At 35.7% G+C, this 25,450-nt stretch overlaps 1 protein-coding gene across 1 annotated transcript; it reads left to right on the top strand.

Moving 5' to 3' along the window:
• Positions 1-1,459: 1,459 nt before the first annotated feature.
• On the top strand, positions 1,460-24,988 carry LOC135683024 (serine/threonine-protein kinase TAO1). The gene is made up of 21 exons (XM_065198151.2): positions 1,460-1,948; positions 6,641-6,805; positions 7,315-7,386; positions 7,935-8,036; positions 9,343-9,388; positions 10,766-10,873; positions 12,086-12,127; positions 12,526-12,586; positions 13,392-13,443; positions 14,522-14,561; positions 15,429-15,522; positions 16,564-16,645; positions 17,096-17,305; positions 17,769-17,936; positions 18,684-18,980; positions 19,525-19,653; positions 20,125-20,322; positions 20,911-21,150; positions 21,594-21,806; positions 22,499-22,681; positions 23,244-24,988. The coding sequence occupies exons 2-21, from the start codon at positions 6,677-6,679 to the stop codon at positions 23,517-23,519; spliced, it is 2,742 nt and encodes a 913-aa protein (XP_065054223.1). The 5' UTR covers positions 1,460-1,948; positions 6,641-6,676; the 3' UTR covers positions 23,520-24,988.
• The last annotated feature ends 462 nt before the right edge of the window (positions 24,989-25,450 follow it).

The following is a 25,450-nucleotide window of genomic DNA, read 5'->3' as shown; positions in this document are numbered from 1 at the left end:
GTACTGCCATTAAACTTTGTGTTTTATCAATAAAATGAATGTTTATTCAAAAAAGGTTGAGGGTGCTGTAACTTATTCCGCCACCCAACTACTGTGTTTTAGGGTAAAAATACTTTTTGTACTACAGCAACCTACATTGTATATCTGTTTAGCAGGTCAACAACATTAATAGAATGTGTCATTGCTGAAAGGGGGCACCAAGATCGAGATTGGTGAGTGCTTGGGGCACCCAAGACTCTTAATTCGCCCCTGTACACTATTATTGAAGAATATTTCATGTTTTAGCTCAAGAAGTAACATCAACCTTATTCATACAGTAAATGATTTCGTAAGGATTAGTAAACAAATGCATTTATAAATGTACAATTTTTCATGCCAGACTGAACAGACTAGGGGTGCCGTCCTAAAAAGTTAGAAGGGGGGGGGGGGGGCTGTGCTGCAGGCAAATTCAAGAGGCCACGCCCATGACAACACCGTTACCACACCCAATATATTGGCATTTGTGTTGAAGACTCTCTGGTGTGTGTAGGAAACATTCAAACTATTCAATGACATAAAAATCCTGATAAGAAATTGCTCATTCATGAGAAATGTGTAGTAAAATAAAGTATTGCCACTTGCCAACACAGAGGCCGTCTAACCAATTATGAACTCACTTATTACAGAGGGTAGGGGGGTGAGACCCCCCAAAATCTCTCCGAATTTTTGCAAGGATGGCTGAGCCCCCCTGCACGGCACTACTCGAACAGGCTATGTAACGGGCATTGATCGAAATGATGTAATTTTGGTTATTAATGTACTTCCAAGGTTTAAACCATTGTGTGGGTTTTATGTCATTCCAAGGTTTAAACCATTGTTCCATTACGATTCTCATTGAAAGTGACTACAGGTCAAAAGTTGCATATGATCAATGGTGAAGGGCAATTCACTCTTGCAAATAGAGCACGAAATTTCCTCGAAAACACTATAATTTTTACTCATGGTGTATGAGTGACTGGCCCCGTTATAAATGGGTGGGGGGGGGGGGGGTGGGTCATTTCTTGCTTGGTGGTGTGATTGCTTTGAAATACAGATTTGTTCAACTTTTATTGAATTGAAGATAAGGTACTTTCTCAATATACAAGCTTCATCGGTTCTTATTAGAAGGCTTTTTGTGACTCCAAAGTCTCAGCGTATAGGCTCTTGATTAAAATATCAAGTTCTTGTTAGCAGGTGTTAACGGTATGGTGTCTCTTGGGGAGCATCTATGTCACAATAAGCAACAACAATGGACAAACTGAAACAGAGATTTCTAAACTTGTGATTTTTGGTACATTTGCTTTATTGTGTTGAGGTGATATAAATTGTATTACTAAAGGATATACTCAGCTAAAATTTATTTTTCACCAACTTGAAATTACCAGTTATTATTATAATTATGTCGTTGAAAGACCTAAGAATGCAAGCTGTGAGAACGAGACGCATGCGTACTGTCGTTCCAAAGCGCCATCTTTGGGTCGGTTACTTCGAGATCGAATTCACCCAAATTGAAAGGGGTGAAAAAGAAACCTATGCTTATTTCAATTTGCACACTATTGTGATGGAATATTCAAATGATTATTGATTAATGAAGACAGACTGTTTTTTTGGATTAATTCAGCATTTATTGCTTGTTCACAATTGCCAAGCCTACCGTTATAGGCCGTGTTTACATGGTACACGTACATTCCTCACTACCCGGAAAGAAGTGACACATTCGTTTTATGACTTGGATGGAAAGAATGAGTCGGATTTGCATATATAACTGGTTTACTGTGTTTTAAAAGTATTTGTTATTTGAAAGAAATCATCCATTTATTGATTGGAACCCCTGAATTTTGAAAGATAAGTGGATTGCTCTTTGCAGTTATTGCATCGGTGGAGATAGGCCGCGGGTTATTCAAGCAGCCTGATATCATTTCCTCTGCATGTAAGTTCTGGTCTGTCGTTGTATTTTCATTCTGTTCGCGTATTACGATTTGAATCTGGGTAAGTATGTTGATCATTCACTAACGATATTATTTGTTAAAGGCAGATAATAATTGAACTTTACGGGCATAAACTAATACCAGAACTGCAATAAAGCGGCAAGCTTGGAGACACCCTACCCTTGTTTGAAGGGCTTGGTCAGTCTGACAGCTATCCGATAGCCATCTCAACTCGACAGAAGGTTATTTTTCAATTCATTATAATTAAGCGCTTTCAACAGATTCGGTAACTTATGTGGTTTGGCGACGTTTTTTCACACAAAGTTGATATTTTGTTGAAAGCAGCTAAACTGACGGACGTGATCTCTGTCGTGACAGTGGAAAGAGCAAGTCGCTATTCCCTGTTCTTTTCTTTCATCATGCCACGAAAAGTATTAAAGAAGACAATTTTAAGCAAACATTTTTTTGGTTACTGTAAAGTGTCTGCTATTACGTATAGCCTGCCAGAAACTGTGGTCGAAGCAATTTGAATTGCCCTTCGTCCCATCAACCACCCGTTCTTCCTTTCTCTTCTCCTTGTGATTTATGAATGTTTTGCATTCTTTGTTTTTCTTGCTCGCCGATTTTGCTTTATTGTATTAACACTGCCTTTGGTTAGATCCTGCAGTGTTGTGAAAGTATCTTGTTATTTTTTATCAAAATTATTATTTGTGGTAAATATAACTTGATGATTTATGATTGTGTGAAATGGAATGCCTCAATTCGGTATTTGTTTGAAGTTTAATGATGCAGTCAGACAACATAATTAAGCCCATGCTTTATTAAAATACAGCAACATGAGAATCTAGAAGTTAGATATTGAACTGAAACTCCCATTATCAAACTCATTAAAAATAATTCCTGGTTACACCATTTCTAACTGTGTCAGTGTCCTCAGAAGTAATCAATTTTGTTTTGCTTTCATGCAGTGTTATTTGCAGTGCTTTTAAGCATTTTTTTCTGTAAACCTCAGTGGCATTTCTGCACCTTCCACTTCTCATTTCACTTCATCTGAACTCAATTTTTGATAATCTTTAGGCAAAAAACACATAATTTTAATATTTGATAATGCTGTTTTTATTTTGCACTCAAGAGCTATAACCACTTACAGTCTTACTGTCGTTATAAATTACCTGATAGCCTTGTTTTGATCATTTGTTGCAAGAAACCTTCCTGTGCGATCACACACAAGAAGCGTGTACCAACAGAGTAAAAAAACCCATTCAAGAAGAAAAACAACACTTTTGATTTAAGGGAAGCTGTTTCTGTAGCCTGGAACATGCCTGAACACTTTGCAACTGATTGGTTTGACCTATTAAACAGAAGGAAGCCCGAACAAATGTTTAGGCCTAACAAGTATGTCATGTAACTTACCTCTCAGAATCAGACACAGCTTCCCTGCTGGTGTTGTGAATACCATTCTATGTCTTATATTCTGTCAGTTTCTGGCATTCCTTTGACAGACGTGCTTTCGACATTCGCTTTATCTTTGGGCGGGCTCTATCATAATCATTGGCTTGTTGAAAAGCTTCGTCAGAAATGTCTTCAAAAATATCAAGCAAGCGTTTGTAAATTCTCCATTTCTGGCTTGATGGCATCGTGCTCAACAATTAAAATATCACTCTTTCATTTCCTTTGAACAAGCAACATAAGTCTTGCCAAATACGACTCCTCCTTTTTAGGCAGACCAGCCATTACAGTAAAATCGAACTGTTCAGAGATCAAATAACACTGCGCAATTCGAAAACTGGGCGCTTGCGCTTGATTTGTCAAGTGAATTATTGGCAGCCAACAATTCAGTACGGGCGTTATATAGCGACAGTAAGACTTTAATATGCAAAATGGAACTCTCATGTTATTATGATATATATTAAAATTTCTCTTTATATTTCTAAACTCAAATAAATTCAGTTATATGCTTTTAGATATTCTGCATTCATAAAAGCTGCAGCATATTTTATAGAAATGTTTGATAAAAAGTCCTAGAACATGATAAAATAAAAGCGTAAAGAGTTAACCAAATGTTTTTATATACTGTTAAAGCTCTATTAAGCCCCAGGGGGGCTTAGTAATGTTTTTCAGTCCTAGAGGAGGGCTTAAGAGAGAGGGGGGCTTATTAGAGAGAGGAGGCTTATTAAAGATTTGAAGCAAAAAAAGTTTTAAAAATGCCCTTGGCCATTTTTTGTCATGAAAATGCTAAACAAATGTTCTCAAAAAAATTTGCTAGCAGCTTTGAAAGTTTAATCAATCAAATATAATGTCCTCATCTTCTTCATCAACATCATCAGGATAAATTGATAACCCTTGCACATCTTCAAACAAATTTTGACTGACTACTAAGTCACACAAGTTAGTCTTTACATAGGCCGTATTTAATGCACACAATCTTATCATCATCACATCTGTCAAGACACCCACTAAACACTAAATGCGCATGTTTTCTATGTTTGACATCAAAGGCTAAAGAGGCAGGCTTATTAGAGAGGGAGGCTTATTAAAAGTTTGTTCTTAATAAAGGGGGACTTCATAGAGAGGGAGGCTTGATGGAGCTTTTACCGTATATATATAAAATAGACTATTAAATATAAACTCCCAATTCCTCTGCATTACCCTACCCCTAAAACTTTTGAATATCTTGTGATATTTATATTTTAAAATCTAGGGCAAGAAGTAGTCTAAAAAGCTTGAATCGACAATATATATTGATGTACCATAATGTTCCCTTTCTGTATTTCGGTCTTTATATTTATGATAAAATTTGCAAAATTTATATTTTTACCTTTTTAATTAGTATATTTATTGAACTAGTTTTCAACAGTCCTTTTATTCTGCCTACTGCCTTTTTTGTTCCTTTGTTGTAACTTAATAGCATTTTTTAGTTCCAGCATTTGTTTCTATGGATATTTTTGTTGTGTAATTCCAAACAGAAGACACAGATGACTCTTTTTCTTCCTGAAAACATTTCCAGTAGAGACACCTTTCAACAGTCGTCAAAGAATATACATAGTCTTATGAAATAAACCAGTTGGATGTCTTCCTTGTGGATCACAGTTTACCAGCCCTCTTTAAAAAAACCTGCAATATTCTTATTATAAAGGCATTCCTTCATTGAGCTGAAATAAGCAGAGTATGAAAATGGATTTGAAAAAAGCGAACATTTTACAACATACGTTTGCTTTTTTAATACCATGTTCCAGTTCTGTACTGCCAAAAGCTGTTCACCAAGCAGAGTCATAAGCCTTTTATATTTATTTTTTTTGTGTTATGATATTTTATCAAATTTGTAAATGTTTGAATGCAGTTAAAAATTTATATCGGTTTTTTAGTACTGTTAAGTTGGTCAAAATGTTGAAAATTCTCCCTCAATTATAATTGCTTTATTTGCTTCCATCTTGTTTTTCATATTCCAATATTGTTTAAAATTCAATAAATGTATGGATAAAAGAAAGGTTTAACAAAAATTTACAAAGAACAGCATGAAAACAAACAGAATTTATGACCATACAAATTTTATCTGCCACCAAACAAAGAGCATCAAATACAAAGCTTTAAACACAATATCAGTTCACAAGCAGATTCTTTTCAGTTAATTTCTTGTCAAAACTTTTCTTCTTCGATTTAAGATGGCTAGATTAATCCAGTTTAAAAGTATTTCAAGTTAGCCCAATGCAAGATACATTCTTTGCGGTATTCTGAACTGACCTTGCTGTAAAGTAATTTAACAGTGCAAATCAGAGTTGCAAATTATAAGCCTCCTGTTTTATAAACCCTATCATTTTCAATTTACGCATGGACTAAAAATATTCAGTCCAACCTCTAAAATTTCAATCATATCACTTGATTCATTAACAAGGCTTATTTCAGAAATAGAATTTATTGTTTAATACTAGGGTTGCAGTCCTGGTAAGATGAAATTTGTTGGCATGCTTGTAATTGCATACCTTGAAAAGTTAAGATATGTGCTGGCATGCTATCCATACAATAGAGACTAGGAAGAAATTAGCAAATTAGCAAGAAATTATAAGAAACAGAAGAGAAAAACAAACAAGGTCAAAATTTGGTATTTCATGTGGGATAAAAAGCAAATTTTTAGGTTGGTTTTTAGGCATGTGTGATCACCTGGCTTATATTGCCAGGACTAGGGGTTGAAGTTGTCACTGATTTGATATAGAATCACTATTAAATGCTGTAGCTTTTGTGAATGATATAAGCAAGTATCATTAAAGCAGCGATGCTAAATGCCTTTTCATATTTAATTAGAGATTTTTAGCCCTCCATGAACTCTCCTTTTAGTGTATAGCCTTATAGCCTTTTTTATTAACATTTGCATTCTTGTCAGAGTTTTGTATAATTGCTGTATAAGTCAAAACAAAACAATGTTTTGTCTCTGTAATCAAAGATGTATTTAATATGCAAGCCATAAGAATTATTCACAGTTGTTTAGCCAGGTCTAATGAAGCACTCTATAAATAAGTTCTTACATAGAGTCCAATGGTGTTTTGTATTGATTTCCTATTTTGCATATCTGCAAGATCCTTACTTTCATTATCTAATTACTGCTTAATGACGTTTTGTGACTGTTGTTTTATAGTAATATACACTATTTCATACTTATGATCTGTGTCTATGAAATATGAATCTATTTTTCTTGGTAGGTGTGAAATGATACACAAGTCTGCAGAGTGAAAATCATGCCGCCTGTCAAACCAGGATCTTTTAAAAACACAGAATATGCTGGATTATTCTATGATGTCGACCCAGACAAAGTTTTCAATGACCTCAGAGAAATTGGCCATGGAAGTTTTGGGGCTGTCTACTATGTAATTATTGCTTATTTTGGCTTAAAATTTGACAGATATCAAATATATCTTTTGAAGCCTTTGATACAAAACAAACCCTGATTTCAAATCTGATTATAAGCTTTTTTCTTTATCGTTATGCAATTTCAATTGGCAAGTTGCAAAATTTGAGCTATTATTTTGAATGTCATTTTAGATTATTCTCATATTTATATAAAAATTTGAAATTTCAAGCAGTTTATGTACTATTTCACTATCAAATAATGCTCTTATTCATTGGTTGTTAGTATTAAATACACGATTTATCATTCCTGCTTGTATGTTTATAGCATATAATTAAAATTTTTTTAGTTGGTCATGAATCTATGGCTGTGTGCCTAAGGCCTAGTTTCTTTGTCTCTAAGACAAGCAATTTGTCTTCAATGCACTATCAACTTAAAACAATGCAGTAGAATGCAGTGGGATATAATACAATAGAATGCAGTTAACCTCGTTTGCCATTTGCATATCAAAGCTTGTTTTTGTTGTAGGCAAGAAATATTCAAAGCAAGGAAGTTGTTGCTATCAAAAAGATGTCCTTTACTGGCAAGCAATCATCTGAGGTAATATTTAGCTATTAATAGCAGCATGTGATTGTTTATGTGAGATGCTCCAGATGTATGTCTGTTTTTTAAAGTTAATGAAACATGTCTTCTAAGTCACTGGCATGCCATGACAAAAAGTCTTCCTGCCAGTTTACTCATAGGCATGCCCATGAAAGTATGTGGTTCTGTACTGAAAGAATTGAAGAAGCTGTGTATTGATATCCTCTCTCTAAGCAATCAATTTATCATTGGTCTCAATGAAGTTATGTGGTATGATGTCTTCAAAAAAAATAATGGAGGTGTTTTTTAGGAATTTTCTCTATTTTGTTGAAATCAAGATAATGTAATTTTTGATATATCAAAAAGGTATATGGTTGATATAAAAAGACATGTTAAGGTTGCAAATGTTAAGGACACTCATAAGAACAAAGGGTTCTACTTGATCTTGAATGATGTACCTACCTATGTAATTCTCAAGCAGCCTCTTTCATTCTAAATACCAGTTTTCCATGAGGGCTAGATCTATCTGCAGCCCAGTTTTCTAATGTGATGTTATTATTTTGTAGAAATGGCAAGACATTGTCAGAGAAGTTCAATTTCTTCACAAGCTAAGTCATGCCAACTGCATTGCTTACAAAGGATGTTACATCAAAGAGCACACAGCATGGGTATGTGTTTAGATTTTAGTTTTAATGTTAAATTAGTGTGTTTGTTATTCCAACTCCCTATCTACATATTACTCCAATATCACAAAGTTAAATAATTCTTTCTAAGACAAATCCTGAAACATTCTTTCCTCCAGGTCATAGATTTTTGGGTTCAGTGCTTAAAAATCTTGGTATTTGGCCAGCCATTCAAACTTTTGAATTTGTGGATGATAAAGAGATCCTGTGATATGAACACGTTTGTTTTGGGTTTATGGAAGAATGAATTTGCAAAGAATTTAGGCATGAAAAGAATAATGTTCACTACTTATCAGATGACATTGATGATCATCTTCTTGATCTCTAGGCTTATAGTTAATTGCTATTTGTCATGAAGTAATGTCTGTACAGCTTTATGGCTGGCTTGTGGACAGACAGGTTTTCCTAGAAATGGAGCAAAAAGGAACAAAGAATAGACTGACTCCATATACCTGCAGTGTAACAATGATAAATAAATGCTGTGTTTTGAAAATTCGATTAAGTGAATATTTAGGGAAAATACCCTTTCTGTCACTAAACTACATCAGCACATGGCAGTCATTGCTTAAAAATCTAAATCATGCTTGCTAGTTCATCAATTGGCTATAAATTTCACAGTCTATAGAGAATTTAGATACTTTTTTAAAAAATTTAATTCCTGGTTGCTTTGATCTAGGCCACTGACTTTTGGAAAAAAATTGATTTCTATGAGCATTGAGACAAATGTCTTAATATGAAACTTCTACAGGCTCTCTTGTTCCTAGTTCCAGTTTTTGTTTAAATATCCAGAAACAACATGTAAACTTGATACTTGCAATTTGCACAGTCCCTGTATTTGGTCTGTAGGCTCTATATAGATCCTAACCTTAGCATCTTGGTCTTTAAACACACATAATTGGATATTGGAGACATCTTTGAAGGAGATAGGATAAACCATTAGTTCTTGCGGGTATCTGCACAGAATAAAGATAATTTGTTTTGGTACTTTTTTAATTGTATCATTGAATGCTAACTACACTTCCATAGATATTACTTGCCTAATACAGTCATCAAGAAACTGCTCAGTTTGGTTGTCATTGCTGGGTAATGACTGCATAGACTCAAACAACTACAACATAAAATCAACTAATACTTCTAGGCCAGTGAGTAATACTGGTAGTGCCAATATAACAGTCAACACAGTGGTGAATAGAGTTTATAATTAGCTATTATACACTAATAATTAAGTATTACTTCCCTTGTATTGTTTCATGTATGCTGATTTATATGAATAATTTATGTCATTTTTCAGCTTGTTATGGAATACTGTCTTGGCTCGGCTTCAGATATAATAGAAGGTGAGAAATGGTTTATAGATAGATGTTTAGAAGACTTTAAATGTTTTTGGCCAATCAACATTTACAAATCCCACTTGAAGCCATATGTAAGCCAAAATTTACCGTGCTTAAATATCAACCATTTTTTCTATGTTCTATTAAATATCAAACAGCTTTTGTCAAGTGATACTTGTAATCGTGATTTGGTTAAGTTCAAAAACAAAGTAATTTGGTTTAGTATATTGAAATATCAGACTGGAATATTATGAAATATTAGCCATTTATTAAGTTCTTGCTCGTCATTTTAACTGCTTTTGCCTAGGGAGCTGCCCCGTAAATCATTATACTTGAAGAAAACAGAATGCATTTTCGGATGGTAATCCGAATGAAGTCAGATATGACATTGTCATATGTATATATATATGCAAGGAATATTATGCCAATGAGTGAAAGACTTATCTCAGTGAATATTTCGCTCCCGTAGAACATTTTGATTTAGATATAAACATGTGAATTGGCTTTTAAGTTTAGCTATTCAATTATTAACGGCAAGGATTAGTGACTCAAATTTAAATATTCTTTCCGATAAGAGCGTTTAGCTTTGATAGCCAAAGTCAACACATGGCATAATAGACAATATGATTATAGCGTTTTTGTCCTGGTTAAAGTGAATAGTTAATGGTTTTTGCGAATCTCTTGTTTGTCTTTGTAATAACAAAGAAGGTTTTATCGTCTGTTTAATCAAGTATTTTCGTTGAGTCATCATTGTGTCGTCAATGTTGCATATGGCAACTGTTGTTTGGCATTGCTTGTTAATGTTTGATGTTAAAAAGTGTGTTGGCCTCCTGTCTTGTGACATTACGTATGCCGTCTTGTGAGATAAATTGAAGATATTGTGCATACCGACTTTTTATTGAAATTAAACTTCCCGTCGTCAGATATATTAGAAACCTTTAGATATTCAGAAATGCCAGGAAATAAAATGGACGCAAAAGGGGGGCGGGGGGCAATCTTCGGTCTGAAAGTACTCGTATAAAAGCTGTTTTCCCTCAAACCTGTAACATGCAAGTTATAGCAAGTCAACCTTACAAGCGCTGACGGCAGTAATTTCCTTACAAGAATCGATTATTCCATTAAAGCCCATCTATCAGCTCCCTTACAGAAAGGCATGGGTAAATTATCTGATCATCATTAACTGTCATGTATTGTCCAAGCTAACCCTTGTCTGCCAGACGAGTCACCCCCGATCCCCTCAAATATACATTGCTTTGAACAACTTGCTTGCATTGTCTGGGGGGTCGTTTGTATATCAAATATCATTGAATTTTTTGAATGCATTTTATTTCTTATAGTGAACTTTATTCACATTTATGTGATTGTCCTTCCCTTGGTTTGCAGTACACAAAAAGCCTCTTAAAGAAAGCGAGATCGCCGCCATTACCGAGGGTGCGCTAAAAGGCCTCGTTTTCCTTCACTCACACAACCGAATTCACAGGGATATCAAAGGTAAGATTATTGTTGCTACTGTAGGCAGTTGTTGAGGTTTTGTTTGACTGTGGAGAGTGTAAATAATACAGCAATTCTAAGATTGTAATAAATTAAATACGAGACACTTTACTGTGATAGATTTCATCGTCGCTCTTAGCACTTAAGGAAAAGTTAATTTGTTGATCGACAATGAAGCCCCACGACTGAATGCAATAAGGGGTAAAGGGGTAATATAAATAGATAAATCGAGAAAGCTGAGAAAGAGAAGTCGAAAGATCTAAAAAATGTAAAACTGAGGGAAACTATTTTTTGTATTAGCAATAAAATGGGCGAAAATGCTTCTCTTTTATTAGCCCTTTCAGTTGAAATTAAACAGACATCTTCTCCGAAGGTCTTAAAAACAAAACAATGTAAACACTTTACTTAACATTTTTTCGATGCATTGTGAATTAGTTTTGTATATATTTCCTTGATAATGTTATGTATTAACGTTGTTTCTAAAGGCAGTTTGTCCCCTCAATGATTGGCTAATATGAACAATTGGTCTTCACGCCGTAACGAATTACGCTGATCGCTTTGGCTGGCCTAGCTGCGGCAGTTAACGACATTTGACACTGCGAGCCAAAAGCTATCGGAAATGGCAAGAGGATTAAATTACTGGAATTGAATGATGATAATGGAAGCATTTCTTTCGCTGTTGACATATCTGTCGCACAAACCAAACAAGGAAAAAATTTTCTAGCCACAGCTTCACTTCAACGGGAACACATCCATTTGATTCAAAGGCTCTAGAATCAAAATTTTCTCCGATTGGTTAAAATCGTTTAATTATCGATCAAGCTCGACGATACGCTGCAGTGAAAATAAAGTTGAGCACAATAGGGGACAGACTGCCTTTAATCGCTATATTGTAAAAAAATGGAAGGTCTCTTGTAAACCAGCATTCGCTGAAAGGCTACCCTCCTTGAATTATTTGAAAATTAAATGAAAATGAAAAAAGGTATTTTTTTCGCTTGACTTTGAGTTGACTTTTGATAATGATAAATAATTGAAGCGAACTCTACACTTTCATTGCCCAAACCATCCTTAGGGTTTTAGTTGTTTTGAAAACCTTCCTACTAAGCTCGCGTTTTTACGTCATCGTCCTTAATGACGTTGTTGTAACCTGTTGTACTCTTATGCCCCGTTGAAAGGTGTTGCATGTTATGACGTAGTAATTCTTTATCCCAGCTGGAAATATACTACTCACGGAAAATGGAATCGTCAAGTTAGGTAAGACTGGTTTTAATGATTTCATTCTTATTAAGACGCTTCCTTGATATTACCATCCACAAAACCAGTAGCTTTAGTTATTAGATATAAAGTGCCTTATTGTGCTTGGCTGAATTGCATTTCAACCTTTGCATCATTATATAATTTTTGGTTTTGCGGCTTAATGTTATTCAAGGGACTGACCTATTGTGTCTGTTAGCGCTTGTTAGAAGTCTTTTTGAGATATGAAGTTGAACCAAGTACCAGAAAAGCTGAAGATGAATTGAAATAATGAATATTTATTCTCCGAGTGCTATTTTTCTGTTTTATACGCAGCTTTACAGGTGTTTCAAATAGCATATTCTCAATTTTCAAAGTATTCCTTCTTAATTTCATCTTATCACATTCTTTGATTTTAGCGGACTTTGGTTCTGCTTCGATGAAGGCACCTGCCAATTCTTTTGTGGGAACCCCATACTGGTAAAATTTGTCATCATTTTTTGACGTAACTTTGTTGCTCTGAAGATTGCAGGCCCATTCCATACATTCAGTTTATCTATTTAAGTGCCGGATCTCGGGTTTTTACTCTATCTTGCATTCATTTTTGCAAAATATTTGAATTTAATTTTTTGTTGTGCAACGAGGAAAAATCTTTCACTGTTTTGTATAATCGTAAGAGAGCAAGATCATGTTTTGATGTTACAAAGAACAGGAAGGCCGTTTTTTTCTTATTATTAATTTCTTTTTATTAGGGCAAGGGAATTTAACTTGCCTTGTTGAGTATGAATTATGGAAAGTTTGAATTGGTGTGAATTAGAGATTTACGATTTCGTAACAACATTTGCTAGACCGGCTGGAACTCGAACTAAACGAAACAATTTATTTTCCGATTTATTTCAGTTGAAATAAAATATTGTTGAGCACAGTTCTGGGAGTATATAATTAAACATTGTAAAACAGATTGATTTATAGCAATTTTCATTTTGTCAAATATCAAAAGCGCCTTTTTTATATTTCCGATGCTTTTATTTGCACTCGCCGAAGTAATGACATTTTGAATGAAAGATCAATAAACTTGTTATCAATGTGTAAATGTTTTTTTCATATTTAGCAAAATCAGCGTTGAAAAAGAGGGTTGCTAATCTAACCCTCGAGTTTACCTGGCACGGAATCGTTTATCCACCTTTTCATAGCTTACCAAGCACGGAATTCTGAATGATAAGGCTGTATTTAGAATGAATAAGGTTAAAACTGGTTTTGATAACTTGTTCTGTTGTTTCAAAAGGATGGCTCCAGAGGTTATTCTTGCAATGGAAGAAGGCCAATACGATGGAAAGGTTTGTAGATGTTAATGATGACTGTAATGGGCGGTTTGAATTTCCATACATCTTTGTGTCTTATTCGAAAGAAAAATAATTATTACATGTAAAATTGATATAGAATGATTTGATAAAACGATGCCTTACAATCCACACCAGAACAAAATAATGTTTATTTGATTGCACAAAGCAATTTTCTATTAGCCCGGTAAACATTAGGCATTCTTAAATTCCTTTTTGCATCAAGTTTCTTTAAAAAGTCTTTTCCTTGGTATAGCTTAAAAATAAGCAACTAGAGCCGTATTGGCTTTGTTCGGTGTAGTGCTAAAAGCTTTTAGATATGCAAATATTTTCACAATAGTGGAAAAATTCCCTTCTTTCCATGACAACAGTCACGAGTCATTTGACGGGTTTAAAATTTGTAGGGTTTTGTATCAGCTCTTAAATTCAGTGACAAAACTCCGATATCGCCGGCGGACACTTGGGGGGCGAGGGGGGGCGACCGCCCCCCCCCAATACTTTAGAGAACAATGGACTTTTGTTCTAAAACAATGGGAAATGTGACGTCATCTTATTAAAACAATAGGCTTGCCCCCCCAATATTTGACCAAGTGTCCGCCACTGTCCGATATACTTGATAGTTGTGAATGGTAGAACAAGTAACTGACAGCAAATCTTATATTAGTGTAGTAAGACATAATTTGTTTAAGTTTTTTATATTTTTTCTGAGACATGATTTGTTTGTCTCTTCTATACGAATTGTCTCTTCCTTTCATCTCATAATTTATATGGTGCTGGAGAAATTTTCGCTTATCTTTTTTTCGATTCTTTTCGAAACTTGACAGTTTTTAAACTTTTCAAAATTCATAGTCAAAACTTGACGAGTAATGTAACTTAAATTAAGCTGATTTATTTTGACGTTCAATGAATAACAATGAATCAATGAGAATCAATGAAACTGAACGAGTGTAGCTTGCTACATATGTTTATTTAAAACTTGCCTTTTAAAACATCTAATTCTATTACTGATAGAGATCTTTGATTCTTCGTGCTTGTGGTTACTCTAATACGTAATATATAACGTTTTTAATTTCAGGTCGATGTTTGGTCTTTGGGTATTACTTGCATTGAACTTGGTAAGTACACTTACATACATCATCATGGTTTTTAGCATTTTTTATAATTGTCTTTCTTCTGCATTTGGCTTTGTTAAGGGCCTAAAATGAAAATGTCTGACCAATTACCAAGAAAACAAATAATATTTGAAAAATATGAATCCGTACTCAGTCTCCTTCTTTAACTAATAAAGAAGCTATGTTGTGTTTTGCCTATATGTATCTCACGTTGCTGCCTTAAAGGTTAGGCCCAAAATGGCACAAATGGCTATTTAAAAGGTATTTCAAAAGAGGGAGACAATAAATTTGCAATTTTATGAATTTGAATCGAACATTAGCGAATTCTCATAAGAAATTCTTTGATTTCATAGTGGATTGAAATATGAAAAGAAATTTGGCCATCACTATGCAAGTCAAAAGAAACCCTCTTTGCTTCTAAACTGAATTATTATGCACTTAAATGTTCCTTAGTTTTTTTACTTTCTTTTTCGTCTTATTCAAGTTAGAATAGTTTCTAGGACCAATGGTTCCATGGTCCGATACTTTTCCATTTCCGTCCAAGTCCGATAGCATCATATCTGAAAATAATAAATTGTAACAAAAAAGGCGTAGAGATACCATAGAAGAATTCACAGTTTTTTTAAGAATTTTTGGTATATTTGGTCGGTAACCCCGACTTTTGACACTGTCAAAGATTTTACCGTTAAAGACTAAGGGCTACATTCGAAATCTTGAACGGAACGTATTATAAGGGTTTCTTTCCTATTTTTGACGCAAATCACATCTTTTGATCGTGTAAAAAGCTGTTTTAAAGCTGTTTTTACTAGATACATGTCATATTCCTATTGCCTCAAATAAATTCAACATTTCTTGTTCAATCTCCTTTAGGCGAGAGGAAGCCTCCCCTGTTCAACATCAACGCAATGAGTGCCTTGTATCATATTGCACAGAACGAACCTCCTTCTTTGTCATCGGATGGATGGTAAGTTTAAAGAAAAAACACATATTTTAGCAGCTTAAGTCTGCTTTCGCATTTTTAATTATGAGGCATCGAAGTTAAAGAACTATTCGACTCTTCGGCACCTCCATGTGCAAGGGAATGCACAGAATGCAAGGGAATGGCTTGTGCTATTACCGCCAGAAAGGAATTCTGCAATTAAAATGATAATGAAAAGTATTAGAGAAATCTCCCCCGAAGTAAAATTAGTCGAAACTAGTAAGAAGTCTAGTGATGTCCATTTGTCTTACGCGTAATTAATTTTAGTTAATTTTATGTACAGAATTCAAAATCGAGACCTATTAAAAAAAACAGGTCCTTAATCTCGATATTAGCAGAATATTAGAATATAAGCCTCTAGATAACTGCGTAGGCACGAAAGTATGAAAAGGTATCGGGATATTTTGTAGAGTTTTGATAAAGTTGGAACTTTGGAACGTCCGGCAATATTAGACTCTTGATAACGACATAGCCACGAAAATACGATATTCTTTGCTTTTGTGTTATGCCTGTTTGTTTCTCGTTGCTTGACAAAAACCACTGAATATGGCTTTGAATTGCATGTCGATTTACATTGCAGTAGTTTGCTTTAGAAAGTCTGTTTGCCAGGTCAAAGTGGTTAGCACCGCTGTGCCGTTTGAATGGCTCCTCCAGGCGAGCGACCGGCTACGTCATTCCCTGATAGTCGCATTCCGTTACTGAATTTGAATTGAATTAAATTCAAAGAATTTTATGGAGATCTATTCCCTATTTCTAAATAGTTTGATACTTGCCTCTCCATTTTATAGAAATAATGAATTATCCATTGTCTTCTTTCAATCTAGCTGCGGGTGTTTTCTGTGCAGCTCGCAAAGGATTTATGTTGTTCAACACTCTTTGATGCTATTAATGGTGTCTTTCATTTTTAATTTCTGTTAAATACTCTTCATTTAATAGACCAAAACTCTTAATTTGCTACTTTTTTAATATTCACTTTGAAGCATAAGACTTCACTGAATCAATAGTAAAAGCAATTCTACTCCTTAGGTCGCTGGAGTTCAAGGATTTCGTGTCAGCCTGTCTGAAGAAGTCTCCTGCAGAACGACCCACTACAGAGCAACTCATGACAGTAAGTCGTATTTTCTGTGAAAAGTATTCAAGTTGCTGCTGTTGTTGCCTTAATGTTGCTGTTGTTGTTTTTGTTGTTGCTGTAAATTGGCTCTGATAGCAACATAGGTTAAACGGATATTGTTGCTCAAGATGGGAGATTTGTATTAGAATTTCTGTATAAGCAGTGAGAATTAAAAGTGTATCATTAATATTGTGAAAAAAGGTTTTTGGGAGCAAAATGTAGAAATTATGTCTGAAAAATGTCTCGTTTACATAATGTTTTGCAGCTGGGTCAACACAGAGCAAAACGAATGTGAGCTTGGTCTATGCAGCATTAGGGCCTTCCTGTCCCATAATGTAACTAATCTCTCAAGATTTCCTTATTCTCACTCTTTAGTTTGCCTTATATATTAAAACTTATTTGGCTTGCCATTTGGTAGTATAGTTATATCATGTTTCTCTCCTTCAGTCCCCATTTATAAAGAAGCAGCGTCGGCCTAACGTGATCATGGAGTTGATTGCAAGGACCAAGCAAGCCGTGCGGGAATTAGACAATATGAATTATAAAAGAATGAAGAAAATCTTGGTAACAGATGCGACGTCAGAAACATCAGACGATGTGTCGGATCCAGGCGATACCTCCTCGATTGATACAGAATCGAACGGACCTAGGGAAATGGTCAGTGCTTATTTTGTTGTTAACCTTGATTATAAAGGGAATGTTTTAAGTCTTCTGACGTATTTTAATGTTCCTTAACTTTTATTTTTGACGTTTTCAGTTAACTTTAGTCGGTTACACCATCAGTCAACTTTAGTCGGTTATCGTTTACTTGAGCATGCGTATTCGGTAGCACTACTTAAGAATCTTTTTAAAGAAAACAAATTTCAAAGATCAAGATAATGTGTCGATTTGTTTGGCAAATTTATTTTCTGTACGTTAATATTAGGTAGTATTTTCGTCTCTTCCTAAGGTTGAGATGGGGGGTGGTGGTTAAGGCAACGAGGCAAGGAACTGGTATAGCAGTTAAACTCGTCATGCTGTTGGCCAAGGACAAATCTTTCTCTAACTTGCTTTCCCCCCACGTGCGGATTGTATATATGACTTAGTCTTATGTTCCTTTTGTTATGTTATATTTACACAGGACACAGAGGCTATGAGGAAGCTAAGCATTAACAGCAAAGGAAGCAGTGTGAGTGAGCATGACAGCACGCCAAGCAGCCCAAGCAGCAGCACAGAAGACATCCCAGGGGCAGTGCAAGGAAATTCAGAGCCCCGATCTGAGAGTCCGATATCATTCTCCTTGTCAAGGGTAAGGCAAATGTTAAGAATGGGTTATGATTTATGGCTGAATTATATCATTTAAGTGCCTAATGGTATGAACGTTTGCAGTACCGACCAAAGCTCCGTAACGAAAGGAAGCAGGCTTGCACACAGCAACTGCTTTTAATGAAAAAATACTTGTTGTCATTGTTGTTAGCACCTACTTCTTTAAACATGCAATCGCCAATGTTGTTTCTCCTTAGTGACGGTGAATTTTTTTTTCTTGTACAAAATCTTACCATTAGGAGCTACCGTGACAAGGGACTAAATTTCCGTCAGTGCAACATTACGGGTGGGCGTTAGGGATGGGGTTAGTGTGTGCTCAAGTATTGGTCACTCCAAAAAAGTGTGTCTATAGAGTATAAAGACTGACTTAGCTTTTCGTTTTTATAGGCAGTATTTTGTTTCTCAAAGTCGAATAATGGCCCATGTTTGTTTATCAAAGTCGAATTGTGGCCCATAGTTTGTTTATCAAAGTCGAATAATGGCCCATATTTTGTCTATCAAAGTTGAATTATGGCCCATGTTTGTTATTATCAAAGTCGAATTGTGGCCCATAGTTTGTTTATCAAAGTCGAATAATGGCCCATGGTTTTTAGTCAAAGTCAAATTAAGGCTAAAATTTTGTTTCTTTAAGTCTAATTATGGCCCATAATTTGTTTTTCAAAGTCGAATTATGGCCTGTGTTTTGTTTCACCAATACGTTTATATTTTATTGGATTCCTTTGAATTTTAGGTGCCTAATCCCAGCGAAAATCGAGAAGATAGGTTTGCTACTATCCGACCTGCAAATGTTGTTGCCAGGCAACAGCAAGAACACCAAGAATCAGATGCGTATCGGGAACAACTACAGGGATACAAGAGACTAAGACAGCAGCATCAAAAGCAAATTTCGAATCTTGAGCAGAAACAGCAGGGTGAAATGTTGGAGCATAGGCGGTCGTTAGAACGGGAATTCGAAACGCAGATGCATGCTTTTGATAAAGAAATGGAAAGGCTAAAAACGAAACACAGGGCTGAACTGGAGCAAAAGGTGGGGTCCTTAAATACTGTTAGTTCGATAATGTCCCTAAAGAAAAGTAAAAATCTAAAGTTGAGTAAGTGATTTTGAAATTCGTGTTCCTTTTATTTTTTATTGTTTGTTCGTTGGTAAGGCACTGTGAGTAAGATTTGAATAAGGCTTGACTTGAATATATGATTCCACTTTACTTGCTCTGATATGTTTTATATAATATCTTTCTTAAACGTAATCTGTAGGTAAAGTGTTCTTTCTTTCATCGGCCAATGAGGCGATATGGTTACTGAAGTTCTTTGTTTCCAGTGACAGTCCTCGTCGTCGTTGTCAGCTGTGCAACATCCACAATAGTTTAGGCCAAACTAATCTTTAGGAGTTTAGGATTGGCAGTTGAAGTCATTTGACTGGACCACCCTCTCTTCCTGTCCCAGTTTTAGCTTTTTCTAAGAGATTTATTCCTGATTGAAGATTTATTACCTCTATCAATAGAAGAATAATGTAACGTATAGGCGATGTATTTGACTTGTACTGCGTTTATATCGCTGTCTGCTTGGGTTCTTAGGTCAAGCAGGGTATTTCAGAGGAAAAGAAACTTACGAAGACAACCATGCAACAGCAAGATGCAGAGCTTAGGCATGTCGGTGTCACCGTGAAGAACGAATATAAATATGCGAAACAGCAGTTGAAAAAGGTTTGTTTCGTCACAATTCTTTGCTTCATGAAAATGAGGAATTCCCATATCATCATTATCTCACCATTTCTGGCCATGCTTTGAAAGTCACGTGAGCTACATCGCTTTAAGCAGTTGTTTTCCCTATGTTTGCTAGCTATTCGTTGAATATGTTATTCGCAAACCTAAAAGTGTTTGAAATAGTGAAAAGTATAAAGTTCAAACGAAGCTTGCTTGAAAGTCTCTTAAATTGATTTCCGCCAAGAGTTCTTTTGAAAGTATTTTTGGTTCTTGTTCTTGATTATAATCCAAATATTCCTTTTTTGAGAGTTCATATTTTTGTGCGAATTATCAATGAAAATTCGACTGTCAGGTCATGCCAATGGCTTGCTTTGGGTATCTTTTCCCATCATTCAGATGTTTTTCGAAATAACGTTCCCTTGTTTATATTTTGAAATTTGCTGATATTTTGAAACTTAATTCTCTCATTAGGAAATGTCTGAGTCGCCGATCGAACGAAGACCAACGACTTCTCTTGTTGAACTTAAAGAGCAATTCTCGCGACTGCAAAAACAACGGGAGACAGACAAGGCGCGGAAGCAGAGTGAACAATTTGAATCCTCGCTAAGGAGTTTCAGGAGAGAACAGTTAATGCAGAGGCAGACCCTTGAAAAGTCACTGCTAATCGAGGTGAGCATTAGTGTTAGCTTTTACAAATGGCTTTCAAAAGGAATTTTTGAAAGAATTTCCAAGAAGCCCTAACAACATAACATCCGAAAGCAACCTTTTACTTTGGTTAAAAACTTGTTTGCTTAACCCCCCCCCCCCCCATTCCCCTAACTAGTTTCTCAAAGATACTTTCTCAATTCTGGTTTCATTTTCTGAGATTTGGCAGTGATGAAAAAATGAACTAGGAAATGTTAACTAGGAATTAGTTGATAGTTTTAGGAGATAGTTGAGAAAATTATCAGTTTTCTTTTGAGTAACTGCCAATCATGAAGTTAACAGATAAGGAAATCTTCCATTCCGTTAATTTATTTGTTTTTATCTAGTTCTATTTCATCAAGGGTTTTTCAAAATGATAGATTAAGGGCCACCAGCTACTATATGAATGTTTAAATTGTCAAAGTCTAGGCAAAGACGTCTACACAAATTGACCACTCAGATTACGTTAAAACACTCTGGTTTAAAAATGCATCAGTTCCTAGACCATTTATATTGCCTAAATGAGATTCTTTGTTTACAAACATTGTGTAACATTGAATATTTCCGTTCTAGGAAATGAATACATTGCAAGCACAAAAGGACCAGGCTCACGGAATGTTGTTACGTCATCATGAGTGTACGCAGGATCTTGAGTACAAGCAGATTCGTGGGATGCAGAAACTGCGCTGGGATCAACAACAGTATCAGCATCAAACGGAATGGGACAACCAGATGGAGTACAACAAGAAGGCTGAGATGGAACTGCAGAAGAAACACTTGTTGGAACTCAGACAGAGACCAAAAACCCTCAAGGTATCTATACTTGAACTATAGTCAGGCTAAAAACCTGTCGTCTATGATGAATAGAGAAAGTGTACTTATTTATGAATAATTTTGAAAAACTTAAAGATGGCAGGGAATAGCAAAAAAATTTGAAAAAGGCTTAAAGCTATCTTCATCAAATATACATCGGGTTAAAGAACAAAAAAGCTTTTCTTCAATTTTTTGGATCTATTTAGGTAAGGCTAGATCCTATCGTCTGAAGAGGTAGAAGAGGTCTTTTTTGCTAGACCTCCTCAAGTATGTTGGATGCTAGTAGGTTGGCCAAACTAAGTTGATGAATCATGTCTTTTCTCTACTAGCTGACCTTGGTAGAGATTGCCCTATTTTTGTGCAGGCAATTTGCATTTTTATATCAAAAGTTATAGTTGATTGTGTGTAGCAACATGCAGTTGAAATTACTGCACTTTTTTCAGGCTCAAGAAATTCAGGTCCGTAAACAGTTTCACGAAACTCTGAAAATTCAGAATCGACAATACAAAATTCTGCAGAAGCAGAAGCTGGCACAGACGCCTCGAGAACACCATCGCGACATCATCAGGAAGTTCAAAGAAGACAGGATACGCAAGATGGCCGACCTAGCCTCACAATACGACTCTAGTTTGTCAGAGCTTCTTAGGAAACAAAAGGTTTGTGATTTCTTTGTAATTTTGATTCAGGTCAAACTGAATCAGATAAGAACTACCCAAGTTCAAAAGTATTTCTCTTCCTGAGAAGCTGGAATTTACAGTACCTGTCAGTGCAGACCAAAATAAAAACATTGTTTGGTAGTTCTAATAAATATTTTGATGTTAGAATCTTTCATTTGATTGGTTTGGAATGCCAAATTTTAATGAGTTAATTTAACAATTTTAATTGCATTCATTTATGATTGTTTAGTTTATATTTGTCATTGTCTGTGACAGAAAGCAAGTCCTGAAATTTAACACCAATGATATTTACGAAAATGAGTAAGGTCTTATAGCAAAAAGCGCCATAAGTTTTATTGTTGCACTTTTTCAAAATACCCAGGCTATTTTATCTTATTGCTATTATAACTTATCCTTTTCAAAACATATTGAATAGACAATAAGGCACGCTTCTTCTCTGGACCAACCAGCTGTTAACACCGCACAATTCCCCTCAGCCCCAATGTTAGTTAGTACGTTTTTATTCGTGTTTGATTGCCGCACAATTTTGGGACATCATCAGCCATGCTCTTGAAGCACTGACACGAAGATTGCTGGTATTGTTAAGAGAGAGGGGGGTGCAGGGGTTTGGGTGTTTTACTATAATATGTTCCCCCTCGTTTGATGTTTATCGTCCTCTTTTCTATTTCAAGGTGCGTCTAGATGAGGTCCAAGTTCAAGAACAAGGTTCTCTCAGAGCCAAGCTGCAGCAAGAGCAAGATCTGCTAAGCAGATACCAAGAAAGACAGACCGCTTTGTTGAAAAACCACATCGAGAAGGAACTAGAAGATCTTCAAAACCGCGTCACTCGCCGTAGAGCGTTGCTGGAAGAGAGGGTAAGTCGAATTTCATTGCAGGCAGAGGCAACGCATTATCTTGGATCACACAGCGTTTTTTTGCATTTAGTTTGCTTTCGCTGATCACTGTTGGAAGAAAGTTTTTGTTTAGTCTTAGTGCAAACAAAGACAATTGCTGGGTTAGATTAACATGATCTCCATGGTCCTACATAGTCCAAAAGTTGTGTTGATTTATCAAAATATGAGAGTACCCTATTTTTAATCTTGAGAAATCCTTGCTATAAGAGGTAATCTTGAGAAATCCTTGGTATAAGAGATAATCTTGAGAAATCCTTGGTATAGGAGATAATCTTGAGAAATCCTTGCTATAAGAAATAATCTTGAGAAATCCTTGGTATAAGAGATAATCTTGAGAAATCCTTGGTATAAGAGATAATCTTGAGAAATCCTTGGTATAAGAGATAATCTTGAAAATTTCTTGGTATAGGAGGAGATAATCTTTGGAAATCTTGCTTCTATCTTGAGAATTTTTTAGAAGACCTGGTTTCATTCGTTTATCTTGTTTCAGGAGGCAGCTGTATGACTTTTCCTTTTTTCGTAGATGTACGAAGAAAGCACTCGCCTTCAAGATATTAGGCAAGAAAGGCTACGCGACCTACAGGCTCGTCACTTACAGGAACTGGCCGAATTCGATGCCCAGGCAAGCATGTTCTACCGATCATCGGAGAGTCCCCGACAAGTACGCTCGGCAAGTTCTCGCAGCAGCGTGTCTTTGTCCAGTAGTGGCAGCTTCACGTCGGGCTCATTTGTCGTGTCTGGCAATGGAGACGCGCGTGACCAGCAACGAGAACCTATGCTTTCTGGTTTCAAAATTTAATATCAGAAAGATTTGTAATACCAGTAATTTTTACCCATAAGAAAGCGTACGATATCGTCGATGTTTTGAACCCGGCCTTCTACAGGACTCGTCAGAAACTTGAACTCGAAAGGCGCAGGCCGTAAAATGTTAGAATTTTTTAATGAATTTTTGAATACGGAAATTTATGTGAAATTTAACGGAGTAATTCGATGATTTAATTTTAGAAAGTGCCAAAAACGTGAAACTTTTCTTCAGTCGTCATAATAATCAGGAACTGCTCGAGAAAATTCCAACCATTTAACTCAGCCACCAACTGTTTTTATTCTAATCCTCGTGTAATTTTTGTCAGCATGCTGTTTTATCAACAAGGCAAGTGACAACCTTGTTATTCACTCTTCGAGGGTTGTATGAACAATCTCCTTTTATTTTATTGATATTTTTGTATGGTAGAATTTAATTTTACCCAACAGTCAGATGCCCTAGCTAGTCGAGAACCCAATATTGAAGATAGTGTGGTAACCTCCTAATCGAGTTAGTTGGCCTTTCCGATTGTTTGTCCTCTGCTCGAATACGTTGATTTTGAATCCATTGCGAAAAGTATGTAACCCAAAATATTGTCATATTCTTGGGCAGTTCGTGGAGCCAATACGGACTTGAGATGATGTGTCATTCTTTCATATCTTTCGTTTTCTTTTTCTCCCGGCAGTCAGCCGTAGATTCATAGGTTTTCGTAGGCGCAAAGTTTGTGTTTGTTTGTATCTAACAGACGGGAGGCCTTCAAAAACACCAAGTTGAAAGGCAAGGCTTGTCATTTAGAAGCAATATAATACCACCAAATGGAAGTTTTTATACCTTAGACTTAAACATCCTAGCTTTTTAGTAGTTTCTATCAAAATTCTTGCTTTCCTATGACGAATGTTTTTAGCTATTTGGAAGGCACTATATCCCGACACATTTCGATGGCCATCTAAATTCCCCATTGGTTGGACTTAAAAACAGTTTCCAACAATGTTTCCAACAACCCACCCTGCATTTCCAGGTTAGTTTCCCAAAATTTATCCCGTAGGATTTTTTTCGGCAATTGATTCTTCTGCGTTTTGAGGGGGTTATGGGCGCTTTTGATTCCCGCAATACACCCCATTTTTTCCTATTAACCGAACTTGCATTTAAGAACTTGTTGACAAGAATTGCCTCATCAGCAAAATCGTGCTGCTTTAAGTGTTCTCTTAGGTATTTATTCTTAGTGGCACATGCATCGTTGAGTTCAGCCTTCTTCATGGTTGTGTTCGGGAAATCTGTATCATAGTACATATATTGGTAGGAAATAATTAATCTTCATATTTGATGTGAATTAAATTCATGTGCTGGCCTTATCTAAGATGTATTTTAAATTTATTCCCTTCTTTGCGTATTACTCGCCGTTCAATATGTCATTTACTTTATTTGTTAAAACTATATTCTATCTTTTCACAGCGATGCAAGTCAAACATTCCTTTTCTCACGTTTTCTCTTGATTTTGTGTGCCACCTTTTCACATCTATGTATGTTTTTCACCAAATCAAATCATCAGACTTGGATTTTCATTTGCCTTAGTATAGTATCATATCAAAAGGCAAGTTACAAAGAGCGATTTTTATCAAAATTTATCGAGGCGATTTTGAAATTGTTGGTGCTGTGTTTAGGTCATCAGAATCGACAAAATTCAGATTAATCTTGTGCTCTGATGAAGCCCTATCTGCCAGGGCGAAATATTAGCCTTCGCTGATTTACGTGTATTTATTATTGTTCATTCTCATCGCTTTGCGGTGTTTCTTATTTGCTACATTTTCATCGATTTCTCGCCGCAAGAACTCCTTGGAGTCCGTCGAGCAGGCTGCTATCGTGACCTTTCCTTTATTCACACATTTCTCTAAAACTTTTATTTGATGCTAATGAAATTAGATTAAATT

Source organism: Rhopilema esculentum, chromosome 7 (genome assembly GCF_057945365.1).
Source record: "Rhopilema esculentum isolate cy_ngs chromosome 7, ASM5794536v1, whole genome shotgun sequence".
NCBI lineage: Eukaryota > Metazoa > Cnidaria > Scyphozoa > Rhizostomeae > Rhizostomatidae > Rhopilema > Rhopilema esculentum.
This window is presented reverse-complemented; position numbering and strand designations above follow the sequence as displayed.

Bases quoted from the DNA above. Each gene is read 5' to 3' on its own strand.
- LOC135683024 (XM_065198151.2), top strand. From the start codon at position 6,677: ATGCCGCCTGTCAAACCAGGATCTTTTAAAAACACAGAATATGCTGGA. The intron at 6,806-7,314 runs GTAATTATTGCT...TTTTTGTTGTAG, and splicing joins GTTTTGGGGCTGTCTACTAT to GCAAGAAATATTCAAAGCAA. The intron at 14,562-15,428 runs GTAAGTACACTT...AATCTCCTTTAG, and splicing joins TATTACTTGCATTGAACTTG to GCGAGAGGAAGCCTCCCCTG.